Source organism: Passer domesticus, chromosome 13 (assembly GCF_036417665.1).
Source record: "Passer domesticus isolate bPasDom1 chromosome 13, bPasDom1.hap1, whole genome shotgun sequence".
NCBI classification, from domain to species: Eukaryota; Metazoa; Chordata; class Aves; order Passeriformes; family Passeridae; genus Passer; species Passer domesticus.
In genome coordinates this window covers 7,135,248-7,161,165 of record NC_087486.1, presented here as the reverse complement: position 1 = coordinate 7,161,165, position 25,918 = coordinate 7,135,248, and the positions used below count along the sequence as shown (strand labels likewise).

Here is a 25,918-nt window from a genome sequence, read left to right as displayed (position 1 = left end):
TCCTGAATCATGTCTATGCATGGTTATTGCAAGAAGTAACCATGCATAGGCATGATTCAGGTGAGGACAGTAAATAGTTTTCCATGGAATATCCTTTATCACATATTGCGAAAGATGAGAAGCGTGTTGGAAAGTGTCTAAGGAAGGGATACAAAGTGATGTGCTGGAGAAGGAAACTCCACTCTATTACACAAACCACAAAGATTTTCCTGTGCAGGTAAATATGTGTTGTAGCCATCTGGCTTGAAACATCAGCCTTGGATTTTAAAAAGACTCAAATTCCGCGATCTGCAGCTGGGCATTACAGTTGCTCAGTATGTTCTGACTTTTTAAAGCACTCAAAAAGAGGTGTCTCAAATGGGCCAGTCAGAACACAAGGCAAGTTCCAGCTCCAACCACTGGTTACTTGGTTTTCTCCTGTGTAAGACGTGGAAAAAACACTCTCTTCCTGTGGAGGGCCATAAAAACAGAGTCATTAGTGGCTGTGAAACATCTACTTAGAGCATCAGAGAAAAACCCTGGAGAAAGTTCAGTCATCAGAGCAGGGATGAAGGGAAACCCTGCAGAGCAAACAGAAAACAAAACCCAAAGTAGCTTCTCCCTGGAGAGGCTTTTTTACTCTGTTCATCAAGCATGGCCTGAACAGCACTGCCAAAAGCCAGCCTGGCCCAAGCCTCCAGCGCAGCTCAGCCCTGGCAGACACCTGACACAAAAACCTTCAGCCCAAACCGGGAAGGCTTGGCAAATTTTTAGCAAAACTAAATCCGAGTTCAATAATAGGAAGCACCATGTAAACTCAGCGATAGCTGACACTACCCACTCTGCTTACAACTCTGCCATGTCTCCAGATAAACCGCCAGCTTCCAGCTGCCCACACGGAGATTCATTGAGGCGCCGCAGGAAAGAACCGCGCTGCTTTGTTCGGGGGAAAGTGTGAAATTTATCATATGCCTTTTATTTTTTGCTTTCCCTTTTTCCCCTTACTTCAGACTGACAAGTGCAAATTAAAATTTCACACCCAGCTTCATAGAGGGAGCATGAAATTCTGATTTGGAGGATTTAGGTAGATTTCTCCAGGATTACACGGATGGCAGGTGCCCAAGTCAGTGCCACTGGGCCTGTCCTGGCCAGCCTGCCCTGCCCTTGGGCTAAAACTTCTTGGTGCAAATGTTTAAAGAGGAGGCAATGCAGATGTAGCACTAAGAGAGCTACTGCATATGCATGTTCTTTATTATTGATAAAAACAAAATATTCATACTGGGAAGTACTCTCAGAGGGATTGAGGCTGTACCCTATGCAGAGATGTCTGGTTCTCAGTGTCACTGCAACAGAGCCACTTACAGGGCTCTGTTACAGATAACTGACTTACAGACAACAAGATGATTCTCATATTTAAACACCTAAAACTTAATGCAAGATTAACACTGAACACAGATTTTTACTGTGCCATTTCTAGAAACAAGAAAGGGTTTATTATTTTGGATAAAACATTTTTTAGATAATATCTATCCTTTGAAGTTTATTGACATTTATGATGTAATAAATCATAATTTAATGAATCAAAGACTGCAGTGAACTGATGAGCAAACCATTTAAAGAAGTAGGTTGGCTATATTAGCTAGGAATTTTCTGGCACCAGTTCCTGTTTTAGTTAGTATACACCACAGCACAGACATTCAATGAGCTACTTTTCTCTTTGCAGAGAGATACATTCTCCCCATTTTTTGAGATGATCTAGCACATGGAAAACAAAAAGGTGGAACTAGAGTCAACTCTCAACTGTGCTGGTAGATATTTAGGGCAATCCAATAAACTCAATGTTCTTGAAGAGTTCTGGACCATAACCAGTGTAATTGAAAGAAGTTGATAACTCCAACTCTTAAAAAGCCTCCATACAACAAGTCCTAGGAATCCAACACTCACATTATTAAGGGTTTGGTTGTCATTATCTTTGATTAACTCGGAAACCTTTTTCTAATTCAAAGTCAGGATGTGATGCCATTCCAGCACAACACTTCTGGAAAAGCATCCCTTACAGAAAATAACTACACCCAGTGTCAAAACAGCACTGCAGGATTAACAGCGGCCTCAACATTTGAACATTACTTTGTCCCAGTTTTGAATCCATAAAAAACAACTCTGCTCAGTCAGGATGTTTTAATCACTGAGACTTATTTGGGAATACAAATGTATGAATAAGAGTCATTCCTCCATCCAACACCACCAAACCACAGCAGAACATGAACTCTGCTCAAGGACACACTTTTACTCAGCTGAGGACTCTGCTGCCAAGCTGCCTACCCATTGCTATATTTTTCTTGTTTTCAGGGTGTGGAAATCTTTGTTCATTTAAAGGCATCCTTCTGGTTTATTGTCCTAGATCACTTACCTTCTGAGTGATAGTTATCAATACAAGCACCAGTGTGGTTACTGGGATAAAGGTGCCTTATCCCAAGCAGAGTTTGTCTTCCCACAGAACTAGGTTACACAACAACACCAGTGAGGTTGCATCATTTTAACTACAGGAGGTTACATTAGTACGATTTCTGTATTTACATAAAGATGAAGAAAAAAAATAATGATGTACAGGAACTAAAAAGTACATCTTGATTGAAAGATGGCTGAGACAACCTGATAACAGCTTATATGTCTACAAAACACTGGCACATGGAAGAGAAGGAATTTTTTTAAGAAGAAAGTGGGGGAGGGTTAGCTACAAAGGATAGATTGTGAAAAATTATTAAACTTAGACCCAAGAAAACATTTTTAAGCAGTGAGATCATTTAGACTACAATGTAGGCTCCAAGTGCAAATTGTTGAATTTCTTCCTCTGGAATTCTGCTAAATGAGTTTGAACAATGCACAGGAGGGAGTGGTGGGACGGGGGCTCAGGATGCACCAAAGGACCAAGGAGATCATTTCCGTAGCAGACAGAGGATACTGACACTGCTATACAAGTGACTGCAGGGATCTGGAATATCTGGCTTCTGAAGCTAAACGAACAATAAACAACTCACATTCTAACTGCATTTCTAGGGCTTTGATTGAGCTGAGAAATCATCCATCAATGGAAGACAGAGCGGGACAGATGTGAGGAGAGCAGGGTGGGCTGTGAGCACTGCAGAGTGTCCCTCCACAGGGAATCCTGCATTTCTGTGGGTTACACAGAAATGAACTACATTTCCTGCCCGTTTGGCCAGAGGGAGATGTGCAGAATAAAAAGCAACAGCCTCTTAAAGACGAGTAAAATTTGAGAATACTGCAGTTAAGAAACAGATTGGAAATATCAAATCAAAACAGGATTTGATTTTAATACAGGAAACCATTATCACACACTCAAAGCAAGGACAAAAATACAGACAGCACCAACTAATAGCAAGGCAAATGGCTTACACCAAACAGTCTCCATTTCATGTAGACAAAGGCTCATATGTATGAATTTGTCTAAGCAAGAATTTAGAGCCTTGGTGATACACCATTTGCACCAAATCCGTAACTTTATTTTTAAATTTTTTTCCTTCATGAATTGGATACTACTTGGAAAATTCAAACTACATTTCCATCCTGCTTTGATAAGAAAGGCTATAAAATCAAAATAGGCTCTGATTTTGGCCAAAATTTTTCTGTATTTTTCCAGAACGGAAAAAAACAAAACCAGAAAGAGAAAAAAATAAGATATACCTTTGTGGGTGGCCTCCTGCAAAACTGGCAGAAGAAACCCACTGCTTTCCAGTTTCACTTCTATATTCAGACATGTTTGCATAACTTTTGCATTTGGAAAGGATCTCTCATATTTCAGGGAAAGATGGTTCTAGTAAGAAAAATTGTTTTTACCCAATAACAACTTCCTTTTGTCTTCTTCATTCTAAGTTTAGCAAAGAACGCTTCATCTCATTCAACAACACAATCCAAAACCCACTGAAACTTGATTCTTATCAAGCACAATGCTAACAAAGCCCTTGGGAACACTACATGCTTGAGACCAAGGCTTTGACATTATTTTGTTCATCCAGGTTTTCTCCTGCTTCTGCTCTTTATCTTCCCAGAAATTTCACCCAGGTGGAACTAGAGAACACATTTTGCCTCACTTTTCTAAATGTCCAGATGCCTGACCAAGCTACTGGTGTTTTGAATCACTTCTCCAACGAAAAGCACTTGCCATAAGGTAATTATCTCTAGAAGCCCAGTAAATCTGGTACAGCTGCAAGGTACTGGAACAAGTGAGCCACACACATACCCAGTAAATTTGGGGTATTTTTCAACATTGTCTTACATGTTAAGATAGTGTTCTGAAATCTCCTGAGCACGTGCAGCAAGCAGGATGTAACTGGTATGTACTGGGATTACAACATGTAGGTGGACCTGTGCTGCAGGACATGCAGCACACCGAGTCCCAGTCTTGCATATTAAATCCCACACAACTTGGATACTTCAGATTCACTCTGGTCAAAGCACACACAGATCCCTTTTTGGAAAATCCTGACAGAATGATGATCCACAGAGCCTGACAGATTTGTCCAAGTCCTATTAAAAAATCCATCAAAAAATCAGGTGACACTGAAATTTTTCATGCAACTCAATCATTTAGCCATAAGCATATAGACTTCTTGCAAGATACAGCTAAATCAGCAAAGAACAACACTTCAGATTGGAAGGCAGATTGGAAGATTTGAGTATCTTGACACTGCCTAATTAAGCTATGCTGCTTTTCACACCAGAGCTGCCGGCAGAAGGCAAAACATATTGCAAGCATACAGCTCTCTGTACAACCAGACACTAAATGGCACTCCTGCCTTGCTTCCTCACTCCTCTCTGTGCCATCCCACCTTGCTGCCCACCGTGCTGGCAGGGAAGCACTGCACAGGACATGCACCAGAGCTGCTCTTCCCCAGGGATCAGCAGGGCTGGGCTGTTGTCCTCATCCAGCCTGCCCAGGAGCCAGCAGCCCCTCGGCTGGCAGGGACAGGGCACCACATGGGCAGACTCCAAGAACAGCAGTTTCATCCTTGCAAAGGGCAAGAGCCTGGACCAAAGGAAGCACCTGCAGCTGTGGAGTGTCTTTAGACCCCTCTGCAAAGGGAGAGCAGATTCCAGCTGGATTTCCACAGCAGCCTCCTCTTCCAGCCTGAGGTCAGCACTTCCAAGGGAAGGAAATTCACCCCGAGCCCTTGGCAGTGTATCTGAAACATCCTGTTAAGCACTATGTGGGTGTTTTTAAAAGCAAAACGTGAAATAAAATGAAGTCCGAGGGTTTACACTGTCATTAAGATGACTGTGAGAGGGAGAAACAAGAGGAGAGCAGCTAACAGGAATACAGAGGTCAGACCAGGAACTTCAAAGTCTGTAGGTTCGTTATTGATTCTCCCTTCAGATCCTGAAACCAATAAAATTATCTTCCTGAGATCCTTTCTATAAAGGGTGAAGACAGTGATTTCTCCTGGGTATCTGAACAACTTTAAGCTTGTTTTTAAAAACTTGAACTATTTACCTTTATTATGAAGGAAGTGAGAAAGGTATTTGCACATGACAATGACTTCTGGAAGAATGTGGAGGGACCAATACTGCAGAATGTTTTTGGTGTTAGCCCAGGAAGTGTATTTCTATCCTTTTTAGCTATATCAGAATATGTGCTTTGCTTGCATTTAATGGATATTTTGGAATTTGGGAAGCAAGGGTTTTTTGTTTCAAGACAAATTTGCCCATGAATGAGAAATTCTTCTAAATGCTAGCACAATATTAAATTCCTCCAACAATTTCACTGTAAATTGGAAGAACAAAAAATGAGGCAGTAAAAGGCTTCATGCAACATGACATCTTGGCATACAGTGGTCAGAGTACTGAGAGGGCATGATGGGTTCCATGGAAAATGTGAATGAGAAGCCTGAAAGATACTAGGACATCTGGGAAACATAGGAATCACCAAGACATCACCTGGAGACCTAAGTGAGACCAATTGTTAAAAAAATAAAGAAAAAAAAAAGTGGCTCACTGGCTCACCTGGACAAGGAAGAAAAGGAAAGGAAGTGGAAAGACCAGTAACAAGAGAGTTGATGAGTCAAAATTTTTGACTTCTTGCTGCTGCACTGTAGAGCTGAAATAATTTTGATGAATTCAAGAAACATACAGAAGCACAGCCCAATGTGAATTCAATCAATTATTGAAATCAGTTGAGAAGTTGTCAGAAAATTGCAGCAGAGGGATGAAAAGATACTTCCATATGCACAAAAAGCAGTGATTTTTGGAAAGTACTATAGGAAAAAAAGGCACTACATATTTCCTGAAAACTGGATTAAAAACAAAGTATGAATGGAATAATGAGATTGAGCACAGTGAAGTGTATATCTAAAGAGAGAGCTGTAAAAAGAAAATTCAGAAAATTATTTAATTTTCTGAAGCACAAGGAGGAATGGAGGTGCAATTGTTACTGACAGAGTTTGACAAAATTATACCCCAACTCTGAATGCATCTAACAAAGGCTGGAGGAAGGAGCACCTGACCAGGAGAGAGAAGAAAGTGCTCATTAAAACAAAAAGGAGCAGCACTGAAATCCCATGACAAATAACCTGGTCACTTATGATCTGGAAGTTTCTTATCTGGTTCATTAATGACAAATTGGCTGAACTGGTTGAAACTAATGATGTGTTGCTTGATATAAGGGAGGGTAACAACAAAGCAAAAGTGGGGAGGAAAAAACCCATCTCCTGGTGGTTGAGATGTTAAAGGCAGGAAAAGATTGCCTGAATTCTGAGCAGATGAGATGAATGTGTATGACATTGTCACAAGTCTTTGTCTGTGTCCTAAATGGTGAAAACATATCTGCTGCAACTGGAAAGAAGCACAAAGCACACAACCTCTGCAAGCTGCACAGTGGGAAACCAGGGAAAAATAAATATATTTTCAAAGGGGCTCTGATAATTTTCCATGAACAATGAAAGATGCTGCTGTCTCTCAGCAGACATGAAAGGCATGTTAGAGAGCAAGCACCTGTGCAGTGTAACTTCATTAGGAATGCCTGGATCCTTTCCATCATGTCCATATATACACTCAATCATTAGCAATACACAGATCATGTTTTCAATGCTCAGTTCTTAACATAACTTCAAGTTACAAAATCTCGAAGTGAATCGTGAAACTAGAAGGTAGAAAATTAATCTAAACAGAAGCAAAGACACTTTGCAGTTCAGGCAAATTCAGACAGGCAGTTTCCCACAGCCTTGTACTGGGTCTGCCCCCAATAAACTCACTGGGAATTTTTCCATTAAAATCAGTGTGAACAGGATCAAGTGCATGGCTTGGCTGAACCCTATGCACTTGCCAACCAGTAATTTATTATTACAAAGGCAGTTCCCAGAAAATGCATTCTCATAAGGTCTGTGAGAATTAGCTATCACATAGCACGCCTTGCCTACGGGGATTTTGAAGGACACACTGTAATTTATTGGTGGGAGAACAGTTCCATCTCACATTGCAAAGACTCCAAATTCTCCTTTAAAAAACTTCAAAAACCTGAAATAATCTTAAGGAAGAAATGTGGCTTCCTAGCAAAGGGGATTCTTTCTTCCAAAGGTTCTTGGAAATGCCTCTGCTGTCACTTCAGAGACAATCAGGCTTTCCAGCTGTCTGACCTGAGACCCACAAGGTCTGTAAATCCTACCAGTGCAATCAATCTGATCTGCAGCAAATCTCCAGACACCAGAGACACACCAGTTTCCTTGCAAGGAACGCTCTGCCCTTTGCCAGCGCTTTTCTCCAGGGTTTCAGCAGCACAAAAGAACATCTAATTCTCTTCAGGATGTCTGGTAAGAGGCTCCCCTGTGGAACAGTGGGCAATCCATCATTATGGACCAGTAAACACCTCCTCAGAGATCTAAGGCTTAACTAACTCTGGCCATGTGCCCTTCCCACCCATGTCCCAGCACCATCACCCATGACCAGGGGAACAGAAGCACAAAGGGCCAACTCAGGCTCCCCAAAATCAGTTGGCACCTGGATTTAAAGGATAACAAGAGTTGCTACAACATTTTTGCAATCATCCCACCTCTATTCCACACCAAGCCACAAATACAAACCAGACCCACAGCCAAAAAATGGCAGCAATTAACCCTTTGGGGCTGGAATGTGATGTTACTCACCACCAGTGGAGTAAACCAAACTTCCACTTAACTTTCAAGCCCCGATTTTATTCCAAAGCCTGTGTTTTCTTGTCTGCATTTTGTTGCTATGTTGTTGCCTGCACATTTTGCAGGCATGATAGATTTTGCCAGTCTTCCAAAAATATTCTGCTTCAGTAATATATGACCTGTAGGTTAATATCTGAAATGCTACAATGGGTTGCCATGGAAATGTCAATACCATCCATTTCTCTGCACACATTTAATTGGGATATCCTAGAAAACTACCTGGAAATTTAGTAATTATATTCAAGTCATCTTACAGTGACTCAAAATCAGATTTTCCCCTTTTTGTAAATTTTACTCCATTGAAGTTGGAGCAGCTTTTTTGGGTTTCCTAGGACATTTAATATCCTTAGCTGGGCCTTTGGGTTGCTTTTTTGTAACCATTTCACAGTTTAACAAGTCTCCAGAGGCTCTGCTTAAAGAAAAACACAGCAAAAAATAATTCAGTTTGCCAGTGGAATATGAAGTTAACATGTAGGATTTTCAGCCTGCTCTTTAGTCAACAATATCTTACGAGGGACTGGGAAAAGTCTACATTGAACTGGCAAAAAGAACAGCCAGCAAGTCTGTGAACAAGGACTCAAGCAGAGATTTAATCTATGGCTTTAGACAATATATTATTTTAAGCTCAGGCCCCTGAAAGGTCTAATTTCCCAACCTCAAGAAATACTTTTTTTTATGTAATGAAGAAAAAAATCTGCTTTAAAAGCCACATAATAAATAGATACAAGCCCCAAATATCTAGGGTTTGGCATCCCCAGTTTCATTGTGAATAAAATGTAAGCGAGAGCTCTGTAAAACGAGATCCAAACTTCTGCCCTGCTCCACAGGGAAAAAGGCATGCACGACTGCAATGTGTTCATTACTATATATAACAGGGTCTCTCTAAAAATGGAAAACCCTAGAAAGAAAGAAACCCAGTATGATGAATGAACTCTGAACACTATGATCTAGCAAAGCTCAGTTAGACAAACAGAATTGCTGCCCACTCAGCAACAACAAAACACAGCTCACAAGAGGTAATTGTCAGTGCTTGCTAATTTCATATATTTTAATAGTCAGGCAAGGGCAGCTTCTCATGTCACTATTTAGATCCTGTTGCTAGCACTCACATCAGATGCTTTCCCACGAAGTGACCTGGGTTTGCTGTTCTGTGGAAGAACAGCATTTCCAAAATATCATGACTCCCCACATCCAAAGACCCACTCAAAAACCTGCATCTCTTAAAATCACACTACCCATTTATTCCTAAAATACTTCACAAAAGAAAAAAAAAATATGAGACAGAAAAAAGAAAAAAATGGTTCATATTTCTTTAAATGTGAAAATAAAGCCCTGCAGCAGCACGGTAAACCTTCCCTGTTAGGCATGCAAGGCGGTTTTTGAGGGGGGTGCCTTTGGGATGGGTGTTTTGGAAGCAGCTGCTTCAGGCACAAAACATTTTTTGTGTCTCTCACTGTTCACAATCTGCAAACACCTCCAACAACTGCAATATGCCTCCACAAGTACCACAGGAAAAAAAATCTCCTTGACAAGCAAACAGACATGGTCACAAAGTGCACAGATACCTGATGAGATTACAAGTTTGAAAAATTCCTACAGGTGGCAGTTCATAGAAACCATCATTAGGCTTGTCTTTTCAGGTTACTTTTAGACTGAGCATATCTTATGTGCAACTCACTCTTTGGGTAAAAGAATCCTTCCTCAAACGTTCTGTAAATAATCACTCCAATGTTTACAAAGCTAGAATTGTTGAAGCAATGCTAAAATATTAGTGTTACCAGGAAAAAAAAAACAGCCCACGTCTCTTAAAATTGACAGTCTGTGATGACCAAACCCTGCAAAATGGAGCAGAGCCCAGGGAAATTAATTTTGATCCAAGGACAACTGTCTGGAGCCCAGCAGTGCTAAAGAAGGTGATTCTGAGCACCGTGAGGCTCCTGCAGCAGGACAGCAGAGAGGGATGGAGGGGCTGAGGTGCCAAGGAGCGCTGCTCCCAGCTCCTCCTCGCGGGACTTCTGCCCACCCTGCCTCACACACCCATCAGGCAACGCTGCAAAAGGCTGCTGAGAAACCTCTCCTGAAGAGCTGCCTACCTGTGCAACTGCCAGCTCTGAAGTGGAAATAAAACCCTTCCCTAACCCCCTCACCATCCAGATTGTGATTAATAGTTTTTCCCCTTGAAAGCAGCACACGTTGACGGGCAGCCGAGTTGTGCCAGATGGTCCGAGCACACACACAGAGCTGGAACAAGGAAGAGACTGCACAAAAACTCAGAGATAAAAGGAAGAGCAAAGATGCATCTCAGGCTTTTAATCAAAGAACCTGCTGACAAATGAGATACACAGCATTTAACCCATTAACAAGCACTGCAGTTCCATGAGCTGAGCGACAACATCATATGGAACGTTAAGAACCTGTTGGTCTGCAAGAGACTTCACCTTTGCACGGGAGTGGGACAAGTGGACACCAGAACCAGGTGCCACTCTCTGAGGGTCTCTTTCCAGAAATGCAGCCAGTGGAGCACAAGATCTCCACGGGCATTGAGGAAAGCAATGCAGTGATTCAATTGCTTGCCTCACCTCTGTTGGAACATCCAACAGATTCCAGCTGGTGGCTGCATCCCTTCCATGCAACCCTTCCAGCAATGAGACTCAGATAGCAGCAGCTGACAAGAGACTGTGGCCAGTGAGAGAGGGGACTGTCATTAGCAGGGTGTTACACTGCTTTAAACCCATTACCAGACTGTGCCTTTGCTCTCATTACAATAGTAATGTTTCAGTAATGGAGCACCAGGATGCAGGTGTGTGCAGGCAGTGTTGCAGAGATCAAGAAAATACCTCTATGTTAACAAACAGCCACTGTTTGGCTTGAAAATTCATCATGGTCCAAGCCAGTCCTGCTGACAGACTATTTGTAATCTAATATGCAAATGCTAAGTAAAACAACTCCTGAGGTTTATATTCAAATGAGCAAAGACATTTAAATTCAAACTATTACCAGCAAGCATGTATGTGGGACTTTACGATCTACACAGTTTGGGAGAAAATAGTTAGAAAAATAATTATAAATCATTTGTAACATGATCATTTAGAAAAAGCAGAGCTTGCACTCATAGTTTGCAGTAACAGTTTCTGTTACTGCTTTATCCCACTTACCCACTGTTTCAAAACAGTGTTTCTGCTCTATGGAAAAGCACAAATTTTCAAGAAGAAATTCATTCACTACTGTTACCAAACTGCAGATCCAAAGCAACTATAATCAAAAACTTTGCTGTTTTCCTCCTGGGCTAAGACATTCTTGCCTTTTAGAATTTCAGGAAAGCACAGGGGAAAAGAGCCTTGCACTAGCTGAAAGGAAAGTTAACACTGCTGCTGCTTGTTCTTCAAATGAAAGTTATTTTTACCTAAAAAGTCCAAGCAGCCTCAAGCACTGCTTAGGGAACTCAAAACACAAAAAGCACCAAAAAAAATAAAGAGTCACAAAATTGTTATGGAAAGTTATTACCCAACACAGGCTTTAGCTCTAAACCAAGGCTGGGCAGCCCAGGCACCTCATTCATACCAACCACCGGGTTACCACAGGTGCTCTGCCCACCTCCTGCAGGGTGTAACACATGCTTGGCTAAAGCATAAACATCCAAGAAGCACGAGCTTCCCTGCTCATCCCTGCACGGGCACACACCAGGGGCAGAATCTGGTCCAGAAAGCTGCATCCTCCTCTCTCTGTATCTACAAAAGGCAGGAGAGATGCTCTGTGTCCTGCAGCCCAGCCAGCAGCAGCACTGGGGAGCAGCAGTGCTGCCCTGCTCAGCTCCCCCAGCATTCTGTGTCTCACTGACCCACACAGGACCTGTGGCTGCAAGGGGGAGGCAGGACAAGCAGGAGTCCTGGCTCTGGCTCTAGGGCAGGGGGAAGAACAGCTTTTAAAGGGAACAGTGCATAATGCAGTGATTAAATACATTATACAATGCAGAACTCCCCATGTAAGAGCCAGCTAAAGAAGCTGCCCTTAGCTCAGGCAGTGGCTTCTGCTTTGCCGGTGCCCAATGATGGCTGATTGCAGCACCAGCTCTGGGCACTGAAAGGTTCTCCTTCAAACCAGCACTGAGCTCAGGAGCAACACAGGGGTGCAGGGAAGTGTTTGGTGGCAGCCATGAAATCAGTGCAGAGTAAAACCAAGCCATTTGTTTCTCATTCTCCAGCTGAGCTCACACCACCATAAACGCAGAGGCCCTTCCAGTGCCCCTTCTGCAAGCACCATGATAACAGCACCACACAGCACTGCTGCTCTGGCCAGCCCATGAGGAGCACATCTCACAGAGCTGAGAACTTCAGAACCATCTGCAATACATTTTTAATCCTTGGACCACTTCACAAGGCCTCACATGTGGCTCTCCTGTTGTGAGAAATGACAGAAATGTAGATGTTTGAGGGATGTGCATCTCTCCTGCAGCTCTGGGTATGTCCATCACTTTCACTTGATGATGTCTTTCAGCCTCATCAAACCACTGCATCATCATCATCATGGACAGCAGATGAAATTTATGCCACTTTTTGTAGGAAAACATTTTAAACTGAAAATACTTTATCGGCATTTTCTACTAGAGCTTATTTGAGTGGTGCCTACCAGATGCTATTTTGTGTATTGTTATTAAACACAGAGTTTGAATCCCATGGTACAAAACAGCAAACACTACATGCTACCCATATTTTTGAATTCTCACTTTCAGAATCCATTTCCTAAACAGAGATACGGGTTGCAGAACACTTTCAGTTTGTCAGGACAGATTATTAAGGTCCTTCTGTGAACAAGTTTCTCCTCTTTGAGCCTGGCAGGACCCGCTGGATCCTCGCCATCCTCTGTTTTTCTCAGCAGGTTGGACAACACGAACACAGCTTGTAAATAAACAAACCACAACAGGATGACACTTCACAGAAAAACACACCAGTAAATGTGAAATTGCAAAAACCTTGTGGGTGTGCACATGCATTTTCATAAGGCAAACCTCCCCACACGCCTGTGGGCGGCTGCACACCCTCACACATGAGAGCTCTGGCTGGGCTTCTGGAGGCAAAGTCTGACTTCCCAGCTGCTGCTCCAGTGAACTCTGCCCTTCCACAGGGCTTTTACCAGCAAGACATGGGGTCAGCTTGCAGTGAAAACAAGGTTTATGTCACCCTTGTCCAAAAGGCAAATATTTTCTTCTCTCTTGCCTCCCAGGAGACTGAGAAGCTAAATCTATTAAGGATTGTGAGATCAATGGATATCGGAAGGAAGAGCAAAAATGAACTTTAATGAAATCTGCTGAAAAAGTTTTGTCTTTATAAGCGAGTGTTGACCAAATGTAAACACTAACAAAGTGATTAATCGACCTCAGTTTCACAAGCCCCCAAAGCTGAATTTAGGATGTGAAAGAAGGATAGAAGGATTAGCTGATAGAAAGATGTGAAAAGTAAAATGAGTGCTTTCTCAATACTTTCATGAGAGCTGATCACAAAAATTTTACAGGAGTGTTCATATGAGAACTGGAAACTTGTTTTGTAGACCAATATCAGCTTTATGAAAATTTTGTTATATTTAGCAACATTTGGTAATATTCAACTCCAGCTATAAGCTGTTACAGCAATCATTTTGGAGAGCCTTACACAGCTTGAATTTAGCAGAGAAGCTAAAATTAACTCATCAGTTGAGAATTGAATTAATTTTATGTTTATATTAGCTGTCGATACAGGCAAATCAGTGATATTTAAACAAGTACAAATAATTAAGTCCTTCACCCTTAATCAATGCATATCTGAATGGAAGTAACTTGCTCCAGTAACTTGCCTCATAACCACAACAGAAACCCATTCAGAATTAAAAATCCATTTAGCCTAAGGTATGTACCTGAATCCCACTGGAATCAGTTTGATTTAAGTACCTGCTCAAAGCTGAGCCTGCACTGAAGTGTTTCCTCAAAGTCTACATGGATCCCAAGCTGCCTAATGAGAAAGGCAGGGACAAATACAGACACTGAGCTTCTTCACATACTATTATTATGTTCCTGTATTCCAGGAAGATAATAATAGTTTAGCAACAGTTTATTACAGCTTGGTGGGGTGTGTGGGAGAGGGAGATGACAGCTCAGTGCCAGGAACCTGTAGTGGAGCTGGCCCAGCTCTGCTCCAGCTCCAGACCACCCCACCAATTTTTGCCTCTGTACAAGAGGATTTATGTTCCTGGTGAAACAAAGTGATGCTGCAGCAACTAAATATTTGATATCATGAAGAAATAATATTGAGAAGCTATTTAATAAATGTTCAATAGTTCTGGAAGTGATTTAGAGCACCTGGAAAAAGGAGATGTTTAATTAAAAGAAAAATCCTTTGAAGATGGAATATACTTCCCAAAGTACACCAAAATTCAAAAAAAGCACACTGCAAAGGTAGCCCACACAGCTTTGCTCTGGTCCTGATATGCATATGCTTCACCATGCATCAGTAGTTACATGAACACATCCCCATCAAAAAAACTGAGCAAAATTACTGATATTGAGAAAAAATAAATTCAATTCATTTCATAATAATTTTACTTCTAGGCAAAATGAAACTGACTACCCCAGAAGCACTGTGGGGTTTGACTTTTTACCTGACACCCTTCTGTGGCCCAGCTAAGGCCACCCACTGAGGAAGTCCACAGCAGAAAACTCCATCAGCTCTGGAGAAAAATAGGCTATTCCTGGTATTTCCCATACATTTAAGAGCATTGCTCATTAGTCTTCACCTGATCATCCGACATGATTTACAGCACTATTGTAAAAGTAGAAACCTTTAGATTTTCCCCAAAAATTACTGCAAGGGTCTCATTTGCCTAGCAAAATCTGTCTGATCAGCTGTAATGCAGATGGCTGGGAAGGGTGACATCCCATGGCCTAAGACCATTTTCTCTGGAGATTTTTTTCCCATGAGTGTTTAACCTTGCTTCTGAATCAAAAGCTAATTTGCCACTGAATTCTCAATCTTCCTCTTCCCAGAAATCCCCATGAATCTGCAGTGTGGAATTCAGAGAAAGCCCAACACAGGAGAGAAAGACAGATGTATTTATCATGCACAGATGATGTAGGAAGGAGACAAAAAATATTGTCATCAGAGTCTTACTGACTGCAAAATAAGGGAGCAGTAATTAATCAGCAAGAGTGCAAGCTGAGAGGAAATATTGATTGGATTTGGAGAAACTTCAGTTTCCTGAAGAAACTGTTCCCCTGCAAAGGTAACCAGGAAAGTTTGTGTAAATTAGAATGGCAGCTGGCCAGCCAGCAGCCAGTCTGAGCCATTTCAGGCAATCCAGAAAAATATACACCAGATGCACGTTGGTTTCTAAAGAGTAATTTAAATACATTAGTAAATCAATGGCATTGACAGTTTGATGGACTATGATGGAGGAGTCTTCCTCTGAAATATCATCTCCAAAACCTGCAAAGCTCTGGCAACTGAGTTGTTACAACTTTATCATATTTTTAACTTTCCTCTTTTCAAAAAACTTCTAGAGTTGGGGTTATTTCAGCTTAAATTTAGATGGATTTCTCCCCTGCTGAACTGGCCCCTAACTTTTCAGGGTTCCTAAATGTCAAAGAGTGTTGTCCTTTTGCACTGTGGAGGGCCAGGAGATGCCAGTGAGAGGACTGAGGATCAGCTCTGCTGTGATGAAGTTTGGGTCTGTCAGAAAGAAGATGGCTACCACTACTGGGTAAAAGCAGCAAATTCTTTCTGTCTTTTTATCTGACTGGAATGTGCTTACTTCCAGGGAGATATTAGAACCCCTCAAGGTAAAAATAAAAAGAAAGAGTGGAAAAATTTGCCAAAAAAAAAAAATTTAAAAAAGATAGGGTTTGCCCCAGGAAGTACATCTGAGGGTCACATTAAATGATCACATCATTCAGCACCAAGGCACGACTCCTCTGCAGGTCTGACCTCCAGCAATCCCAAGGATTGCCACGGGAAGGGGTCACAAGTCTCCAGCAGAGCTGTGGGTTTGTCCCCCCTGCCAGCCCAGAGCTATTCGTGATGGGACTTGTGTCAGACTGTGCTTGGCCATTCCAAGGGATTTAATTGGCACTTACAGAAACAAAAACTGTCTGGTTTAAGCACATTTGGGGAGTTACCTTACTGTCTTCATCAGTAATAAACTGTTCTTGGCTAAGGTCATCTTTCATCTGCACAGTAAATAAAACTGCCACTAAAGCTGAGTTTCTGTTTCTCATCAATCAAATAATACAATAAAACTCAGAGCACAGTACTCAACCAACAATTTTTAGAGAAAAGGCAAACCTTAAGGAAGTTTTATTATAATCATTTCCTCTCAGCTGATCAACACAACAGACACAGTAATTTAGGTGGAGAAATGTGATGTTAAAGCTTAGAAGCCTGATAATCAGATTGCCTTTAGAGGCAAAAATCAAGCTAGCTTTCCAAGCCTCATCATAACCATTAATTAAATACTTAGTGCCTCTTCAGTTAACATCCAAAGAACATTTAAGCAACAACCCAGCAGTTTCAAGAAAAAACAACCCACTCTAGCTTATCTATTTAATTCCAGTTCTATTATTGTAGGTAGTTTTACTGCTATCAAGGAACATTTCTCATGTTTGTAAGAAGGAATTCAACTGGAAATATTAAAATATGTTCAACATGATGCTTATTTTTATCTAGAGGAAGATAAATTATTATACGTACACAAACACTAAAAGCAGTTGCCAGGGAAAATAGGATTTATTCTCACCACACCTGCAATATTTCAGCCACTACATGAAAATATTTCTCTTTCTGAAACAATTAGCCTAATTTGTAGTGAGCTCACACAGACTTTCACAGTACTACTCTGCTGAAGATTATTACTTGCCTAAAATATGATGCTTACATTTTTCCAGTACATTAACAAATACCATTGTTTGAGAGAAGACCAGGCAGAAATATTACACCCCATACTCTGCAATTCTCCCAAACACCAGATAATCCCACACCAGTCAAAACAAATGATTCAGGTTGCCAAAACAAGTAGTTACATTTCCCAATCTTCTGATAACGTTTTACGTAAATGCAGAAGCAAATCTGGCACAGTCTGGAACCAGGGCAGGGCAGATCTCTCCCAGCACATTCCACTTTTCAAAGCCCAGCACATCAGCAGAGCCTTCATAACACAAGATGCACACCTTGATCTCTGCAGGGCTTAGGAGGTTGTGGGGTTTGCTTGTTTACAATTTTCAGACAGATGGAATCTCGGTTTTCCTTATTATAATATAAAAGATAGATAACAGTGCATGGAAAATGCTAGAAAAACCCTGCTGCCAGGTCCATCTCACCACATCTGTTGACATAATTTAGAATTTATTTCCATGGTGTGGAAAATGCAATTTTTTTTTTTAGGTTGTTTTTTGAATCCTCACTCCCAAGCAGTCAATGGATCTTCCATTAGTCCTGGCTGCCTTTTGGGGTGTTCAGCTGCCCCCCAGCCTCAGGGACCTTTGTGCCACAGCCTTGCAGCCCCTGTTGGAGCTCTGTGCCAGGGCAGCTGTGGGGGATGCACACTGCCTTGGGGCACTGAGTTCTTCACAAAGCACCCTCCAAAATAACTTAAATTCAGCTGTAAATCCCAAACCCTTGTGCTTTGTGAGGTCCAGCCACTGCCCACTGCACACCAAAGACCTTGACTGACCCTCTCAACTCCAAGTTCATGGAGTTTTCAATTCCTTCACCTCCTGATTCACTGAGGAGAGAACAGCTTGTCCTATTTCTTGTGAAAAGAGTGCCAAAGATAGGAATATTTATAAGGAATTTGTATCTATCTATCCAAACCAAAACATTCAAAAATCATGACTCACAATCCCCTCCCAAATCATGGGATTAAATTAACATATCATGGGATTTTAAAAGATGCTGTTTTAAAAATTATGGAATACATCAATTTTGTTTGTCACGCATTACCTTAAAATATTTACATAGCCAGCAACTACAAATTTTTATCAACAGTTAAAAGAACCAGAAGCTTACCTAGGGAAAAAAAATCATCACATATTCATAAGATTCCTGGAGGCTGGACCTTTAAAAATAGTCCAAGTGTTACAATTCATCACATGTAAATTTATGGGATTTGGCAACAATGCACTTGTCTCCAGGGATGTTGGAAAGAAGGGGAATGCTCTTGGTTAACCTTTTTTTTTTTTTTAATAGATACAGCATGCTGAAAGTGCCCTACTAAATATTTCCTTACTCTGCCCATCAATCAGTTTAGAACACTATGGAAACACACAGCAGAGTGTGCTTATCAATGCCCAGTCACTAAATATTTTGGTGTTTGTTAACTAAAACCCAATGCATTCTGGAAAAAGACCAAGTGGAAAATAAAATTACAATTTCTGAAAGCACATCCCGTCCATGCCTTTTGCCTAGAGCAATCAGAGGTGGGAAGACAGGTTTAATAAAAAAAATGTAGAGAACAAACCATGTTTGAGTGGTTGTTCACTTTTTTTATTAAAGGCAAAGACAATTTCATGGAAAAAAATCCCCTTTATCCTACAGTTTTTATTTTACTGATTTTTGGTAACAGATTTTTTTTCCAAGATAAAAACTAAGTTTCCAAATCAAAAGGTGATGGTGTAGAAGGGAAGGTTAGTACCCTTAGCATTCTTTACTTAGTTTAAAAATTTGAAATATCACAACTATTCCTACCTGCCCCCAACACCTGCTGTACCAGACAAGGTCACTGCTACTTCCTTCTGCTTTTCAATCCCACAGTGCTGGCTGGTGGCTGTGATTACTTTGTGCCTTTTTACCACAGTTTACAAGCTCCAGCCCTGACACAGCGGAGGTGACAGACACCAAGTCTGGTGGCATCAGACACGGCGTGTGGCTTTGCTGCCAGGTACAGGCTGCACCTCAGCCACTGCTGACAGAGCCTCCTCCAGCAGGTACCAGGTGCCAGTAACTGGAGCTGATCTGCAGTTTGTGCTTTTCTGTGTACCAGACTCCTACTCCCGAGGAATATTTACCATCCAAAACCAAAAATACTGCCATAAGGTGTGAACAACATCAAGTCTCTTTTGTTTAAGAGGAAACACAGTGAGCGGCTGGTGTTTTCCAACATGCAATAATTTTATAAACATTCGCTAATAGAGCAACTTCCACCATACCTACCATCCAATCCTTCTAAGACTGTGGCACTCAGACTCCTGCACTACCCAGATCTGCTCCACAGTGAGTAGAAAGGCAACAAGAACTCAGCCAAGCACTGTGTCAGTCACAAAATTCACAGTTCATTTCCAAAGTGGAGAAAAAAAGTTGGTTGAATGCTATTGTTCACTTTATTTTAATCCGTGTTGCAACCTGAACAGTGAGAAATGTATATTGTTCATGCAGCCCTAATTTCAGTGCCTTATCCCTATGGCCCTCTGCTCCTTCCTTCCTATACTTGAAACCCCATTATACTGAAATAAGATAATACTAGGGTATGAGTGACAAACAACTCTGCAGTTTGGTACACACATTTGGAACAAAAATGTAGCTACTTTGTTGTTTCCACTCAAATGACCCAGTTAATTTCAGTGTTAACATCAGCTGTCAAAACATCCTCTTAGCATATTTGCATCCCTTATTTATTCAGAAAAAAAAGGTGCAATAACCAGGCAGTTATCAGAGAAACAGAAAACACTACACAGAATGGGTGTTTATATTTAATTCTTGTTATTCCATCACTGTCTATCACATACTTAGTACATTATATTCCACACTTGGCAACACATAAATAAATCCAGAAAGTTTGTGTTCATACTGGAGAGACCATTATTTTCCTTTTGGGACTAATGCAGCCCAGTGAAGACACTGCCAATAAAGCCCATGTACCGTGTCAGCCTCAGTGTCCTGCTTGCAGCCTCCCAACACAGCCTTTGCAAAGGCAGCACTGCCAGCTGTCCCAGCAGCCACAGCCACCTCTGCACTGCTGTCACTCACCATCCTCTTTCTCTGCTCTGACCCAGGGCTTGGGGACACACAACTTCATGTTGGCCATCTCTGGAGCCAAGGAAACTCCTCAAGGCAGTGCCACCGTCCCAGAGATGGTTTTGGCTGCTGCAATGTTTGCTTAGCCCATAGAAAATGTTCAACACGTTGCCTACTTTTCCCTCCTTGGAGGGAGAGCACATTTGCACTCTGAAGGACAAAAAAGCCAGAGGCAGCAGATCACATTGGCTACCTGCCTTCAGCTGCACCTGGTCCCAGAGCCCGCCTTACCTTTGTACACCGTATCCACGTTCTCACTGGGAAGCTGCCTCCTGGCAGCTGCTCTGCGATAGACCACGTGTGTTCTGCCTCCTCCCTCTTCCTCCTCCTGGGCCCCCCTCTCCAGAGGCTCGATGAAGAACTCGTCCTTGTCCGTGCGGATCATGCCAGCCTGCAGCACAGGGCAGAGATGGAACGCTTTGCGTTACTGCACGTACAGCAGGCGCTGCCAGCAAACAGTTGCAATATGCTTAAGCACACTTTAGTGCTCTCCAGAGAGCAATTAGGATGCAGAGAGGAAACCAGGTGAATTCTTTATTAGAGCAAAACAAGGCATCATTTTCCCAGCTTGACAAGAAAGGACAAAAGGTACAACTCTGAACCAAAAGGATTTCTCCTTGAGCCTCATGAGCCAAGCATAGGTCTAAGAATCTGTCTAGGAAACCACCCTCTCCATTAAAAAACATCTACAATGGAAGTTACTATGACCTTAGCTATCCATCAGGCCCAGACCACCCCAGTGTTTACTATTTCTGCTAAATAAAGGATCAGATCATTGCCATAAGCTGATGTGCATTTCAACAGTCAAAAGTTGTAGAGTCAGCCTTTCTGTCCAAAAGCAAGATAGAAAAATACTGCATCTTACTTTCAGGCACCTAAGCTTTGTGATTATTTCCCCTGTGACAAAAGCCAACAAAATAACCTTTCAAGAATTAGCCACAACTAGTTTGAGTGTCAGTAGTGCATTATTAAAAAATAACCCAACTTATTCAGACTGGACCAGATACCCTGGTATGAAAATAGAAATTTGCACTTCTATAAAGCATGCCAAAGGAACATCATCCAAGCAGTTCTCATTGTGTTCAGAGGAAACCCTCATAAAGACTGAAAACTTTAAAAAAGGACTTTGCATCGTCTTTATGCAGGTGAAACAACTTGGGCACCTGGATCACCTGGGCTTTTCTCCTCTTGCAGTCCTGCCCAACTGCAGGAGGTCACAGCAGCCAAGAACTACTTGCAGAGATGGTTGGCTTGAATCAATTTTTTCTGCATGTTTGCACATCTGTGTTTTAGGACTTCAGCTACTGAACTCTCAGCTTGCAGACAAAGTCTTACTATTAACACGAATTAAATTGGTCCAGATCCAGCCTTCAGAAGCTCCTTCATCACATTTTTTCCCACTCTGCCCAGAGATGATCCTGGAGACACTGCAGTTTCAAACTTGCACTGTGACACTCTCCATCTTGCTATCTGAGCTTCTGGCAGTCTAAATTCCGTGTTCAATGAAACCTTGCCTCAAGCTTCCAGGGGAGCCAGTTTGGCTCCTTTGAACCCAGTATCCTCACTTAAAACAAGCACATCTAAACACACTTATCATATTGCAGCACCAAAGTTCTCATACAGCACATATTTTTCTTCTACAAGAAACAAACTACATTCCTACTGCTATAAATACAGTATGTTCACTGGTTCCCTCCTTGGAAAAATGTCAGGTTCATTTGTCATGTCTTAACTTACATTAGGCAAGATTTCCAGTCCCAGAATTCATATATATAATGTATACAAAAACAGATTGGAGAGGAAGGATTAAAGAAGCAAAATTATATCAAAGCAATTTAAGCTGATGCCATCCTGCCTGTATAGAGGAAACTGAATTTGAAATCCTGTTTCTTCTTAACTAATTTAGATTCTACATCAGACACAGAAAAGGTGAGACAGGCTCAGCAACTCAAGAAAGCCAAGACAACCAAGAAAATAAGCACTGAACCCAAAGAGACAGCAACTGATCTTTTACTGTAAAGGGGAATACGTGAAAAATTCAGACTTGATGTTACTCTTCTTTTAATGTTATTCTAACTACATTACATACACGGTTCTTCTGGATATTAAATATTATATCCAGAAATTGGAAATCTTTTTATGATAAATGCACAACTAAACATCAAGAAGGAACAAGCATTTACAAGTCCAACAGCACAGGGTACGATGCACACGCCATACTACACCTGGGAGAAATACACTGAGAGCTTGACTGTCATGTGAAAAATATGTGATTTTGGTTTTTGCAAGTGAAAAAAGCACCATGGTTGTGCACGTGTTCTTATGTATTTTTGGATACATTAAGGCTAATATTAACTAAGCAGCTAATGCCAGAACATAGTTTGGAATGCAGACCATAATTCAGGATCCAGGGGGAAATGCTGCTGTACACTGTGTGCAGCAGGGAGTACTGATGGGAGTTTGGAGGAATTTAGATCTTCCAAGAAAATGAACAGAGAAACAAGGTCTGCAATCAGTAGTTGAACTGATTGGACAGAGGAACAACTCTTATAGGTGAGCTTTAGCTTCCAGGGTATGATGGCCTTTTGGAAATGAAAACTGTTGGTCAGAGTGAATTCTCCTCTCTGAGAAGATGGTGACACCCTGGGACAGGCTGTAAGACTAAACAGAAAGGGATATTTGAATGCTGGATCCCAAGACATAAAACGGTGCTTAAACACTGACATTTTCTGCAGATCATTGTGCCTGGTATTGGCCCTTTTTTGTGCTGGGAGATTCATGTGGCCCTGGGAGCTGCCAAAGACCAGGACAACATCAGGTGCTCTCATTTCCCACTCTGCTTCTTGGATGGACATCACACCACTCTGTACACCCCCATGGCAGCATTCCCCCTACTTCTGTAGGGGTGTAGAAAGAAAGGCATTTGACCTTCAAACACAGAATCATAGAATCTCCTGTGTTGGAAGGGCCCCCAAGGACCATCAAAGCCCAACTCCTGGCTGCATGGCTGAGCGTTCTTTTTCTCATTTTAATGTTGGACTACACTGAAATTTTCTTTTCTTTTAGTGCTGAGACACCCCTCAATTATTTTTTATCAGAATTATTAGGAAAGAATGTATGTTTGAACTGTAAAAGAATTTTATATTTTTGCATACTGTATGTCCTACACAGTCTTTGATTTAGCCAACATATTGTCATGAAATAAAATAAAATAAGAAGGATGAGAATGGCTGTTTCAGACTTTAAGAAGAAAATTCATTTAGATGGCAAGTCAGAGTTCCTACAGCAATCCACATCTCAAGTCATCTGCCTAATAATATGACCACAGCTATAAATGATTAATTAAGAAATATGTGGGGCTCCTGAAAGTCTCCACCACACATTTCCTTACTGCTATGAGCAAGACATTTAACCTCTTTACTTCCATTTCTCCACCTCTGAACCAGCATAACAACAGTCTTACAGGATAATTGCAAGGCCTGATTTGGGTTTTTTTTTGGTCAAATGCTTTGAACATGAAAAGCTCAAGATGAATTGCCTAATGCATTTTTTTTTTTCTGGTTCTACTCAGAACACCCTCAAAAAGCCACCATGAAAGGGAGATTGCTTTTAGTCATCAACTCAACAGCAGTGTTGGGCACAGCCAAGTAAGCAACAGGGCAGCAAACAAGGCAGCAGAGGTTTGCCCACATCCTTCACCTTCACCCTTCACCAGTCCTGTTCCTTTCCACAGCTGCCATCACCCCTGTGCCAGCCCATCATGCCAAGACCACTGTCAGACAACCACCAAGCTTGTGATGACAACAGAGAGCATTCAAGTTCCCGCGATTTCCTGCAGAATGCCTCTGGATGACTAAGATAGAAACGCTGTATTGTTTGAGGACACCTGTGCCTCCTCTCCCACTGGAAGGCTTCAGAAAATCCTTGCACAGGCATCATCTGGGCATTTACTCCACAAGATCTGATTTTAAGCCTTTCAACTGCCCATTCCCCCAAAAGTTCTGAACAGAATCACAGCAGGTGCTTTCACAAGCTAAGAGCTTAAAAGTACCTGCTATTGTAGTGTTTTTCTGTCCTATACTGCTCACCACCCATTCCATCCCAGGAATGTTGTACTTCCAGGCATCATGGGTTAGCAGTGATCACCCTGCACGACCACCCTGCAGCCACATACGCACTGTGCAATCCATACCAGGCATGGAATTGCTCATCTCCATGGAAAGGAAGTCCAGTTCCTGAAAAGTTGCTAAGCTCTTACCTCTTCCTCTCCTCTTCTGGGACTTTTAGCTTGAAACTAAGCTGAATATAGGAATATTGATGATGGCAGCTGTGATTGTGTCCTGTGACTAATGAAAATATAAATTAATAGAAAAAGTGTTTGCCTTTGAAATGTACCAAATTGTAGCAAAGAGCCTACAATATTCCACTATTTCCCCAAGTGGGACATCCCCAGGCCTTCCTTGCAAGGGCTTTTAGATCCCAGCTGCAAATTACTCAAGTCAAGCACTGCTTGGCACTCATTAATATGCATTAAAGACTAGAGCAGAAAACACTTAATCAAAAGGAAATGGCAGTTCAGAGAATCAAAACCTCTGCTAAGGTTAGCAAGGCAGTTATTTAGAAGTGAAAGCCACACCGAAAAAATTCACAAGGAAGACTGAGAGTGAATGTCCTGTCTAATTATGACACAAATTACACTGACAAGCCACAAATGAGCCCATTTGTGGATGACATGGAGTTGGGGTCTAAAGTTTCACTAATCTCTTTTGGGGGTAACAGGGCTCCTGCAAATCCCTGGAGATCTCCCAAGGCTTTCAAGGACCACAGGATCTACATGAACTGGCAATGGCCACAGCCACATGGGCTTTCTGCCCAGGTTAGTGACACTAATCCCATCCCACACGATGGAGATCTCCTCTCCAGCCCAGGAGACCTGCCTGAGCTTTGCCACCACACACAGAGCTCAGCTGAGCAGCAGGTTTCTTCTCACGTCTCCTCAACATCCCCAGCCCCTCCTGCATTTCTAAAGACATTCTTCAGAAGCCTAATTTGACAGAAAAATGCTTGGCATATTTAGATCTACAGAAACTCCAGGTTTTGGAGCGTTAGCTCCTGTGGATAATTAAATGTCTCTCTGGCTCTGCACTTGGTGAGCGACTTAATTGTCTCCTCATTGCATTCAGATCACAGCTCCTTGTTCTGGGCTGTAATGAAGTAACCATCCAGCGGCTGCTTCAGGACTCCAGAGCCTCAGCCCATCCCGAAACCAGGGGTTTAATTAATGCTCATTTTCTTCCTCATTAGTACAGATTTACAAAGCTTCTCATTGCCATAAAAATTTAGATTTTTGGCAGATTTACATCCCAATCTCTGAGCACATGATACAGATAGGAAGATAAAATTAAATGCGAACAAACCTGAAATTAATATTTTTTAGAAATCCACATAACTGGTTAATTAATTAAATCAGTAACTTAGAAAAACAGTGTTTCAGAAACTCTTAGAAATAGCATTTCTGTAAATAGAGAAAGATCTAAATTTTTTTGAATATTTGATTCTGAAAGAGGTAACTAGCCAAATTACATACCCGCACACGAACAAATCCCAAATACAGTCTTGAAATACAGGCTATTTTCTTGAGACAAAAGCAACGTACAAACTATCTGATATTTACCCTCAGTGCCTGGATTATGAGCTGCACTCCCTGCA

The 25,918-nt window shown here is 41.7% G+C and overlaps 1 protein-coding gene across 3 annotated transcripts in view; it reads right to left on the bottom strand.

Moving 5' to 3' along the window:
• The window catches only part of ADAMTS2 (ADAM metallopeptidase with thrombospondin type 1 motif 2), a 174,117-nt gene that overhangs the window by 90,775 nt on the left and 57,424 nt on the right, over nucleotides 1–25,918 (bottom strand). For all 3 annotated transcript variants that reach the window (XM_064387480.1, XM_064387482.1, XM_064387481.1), the window contains one exon: nucleotides 20,441–20,600. In XM_064387480.1, the coding sequence (XP_064243550.1) occupies nucleotides 20,441–20,600 (160 nt within the window). The remainder of the gene's footprint in view (nucleotides 1–20,440; nucleotides 20,601–25,918) is intronic.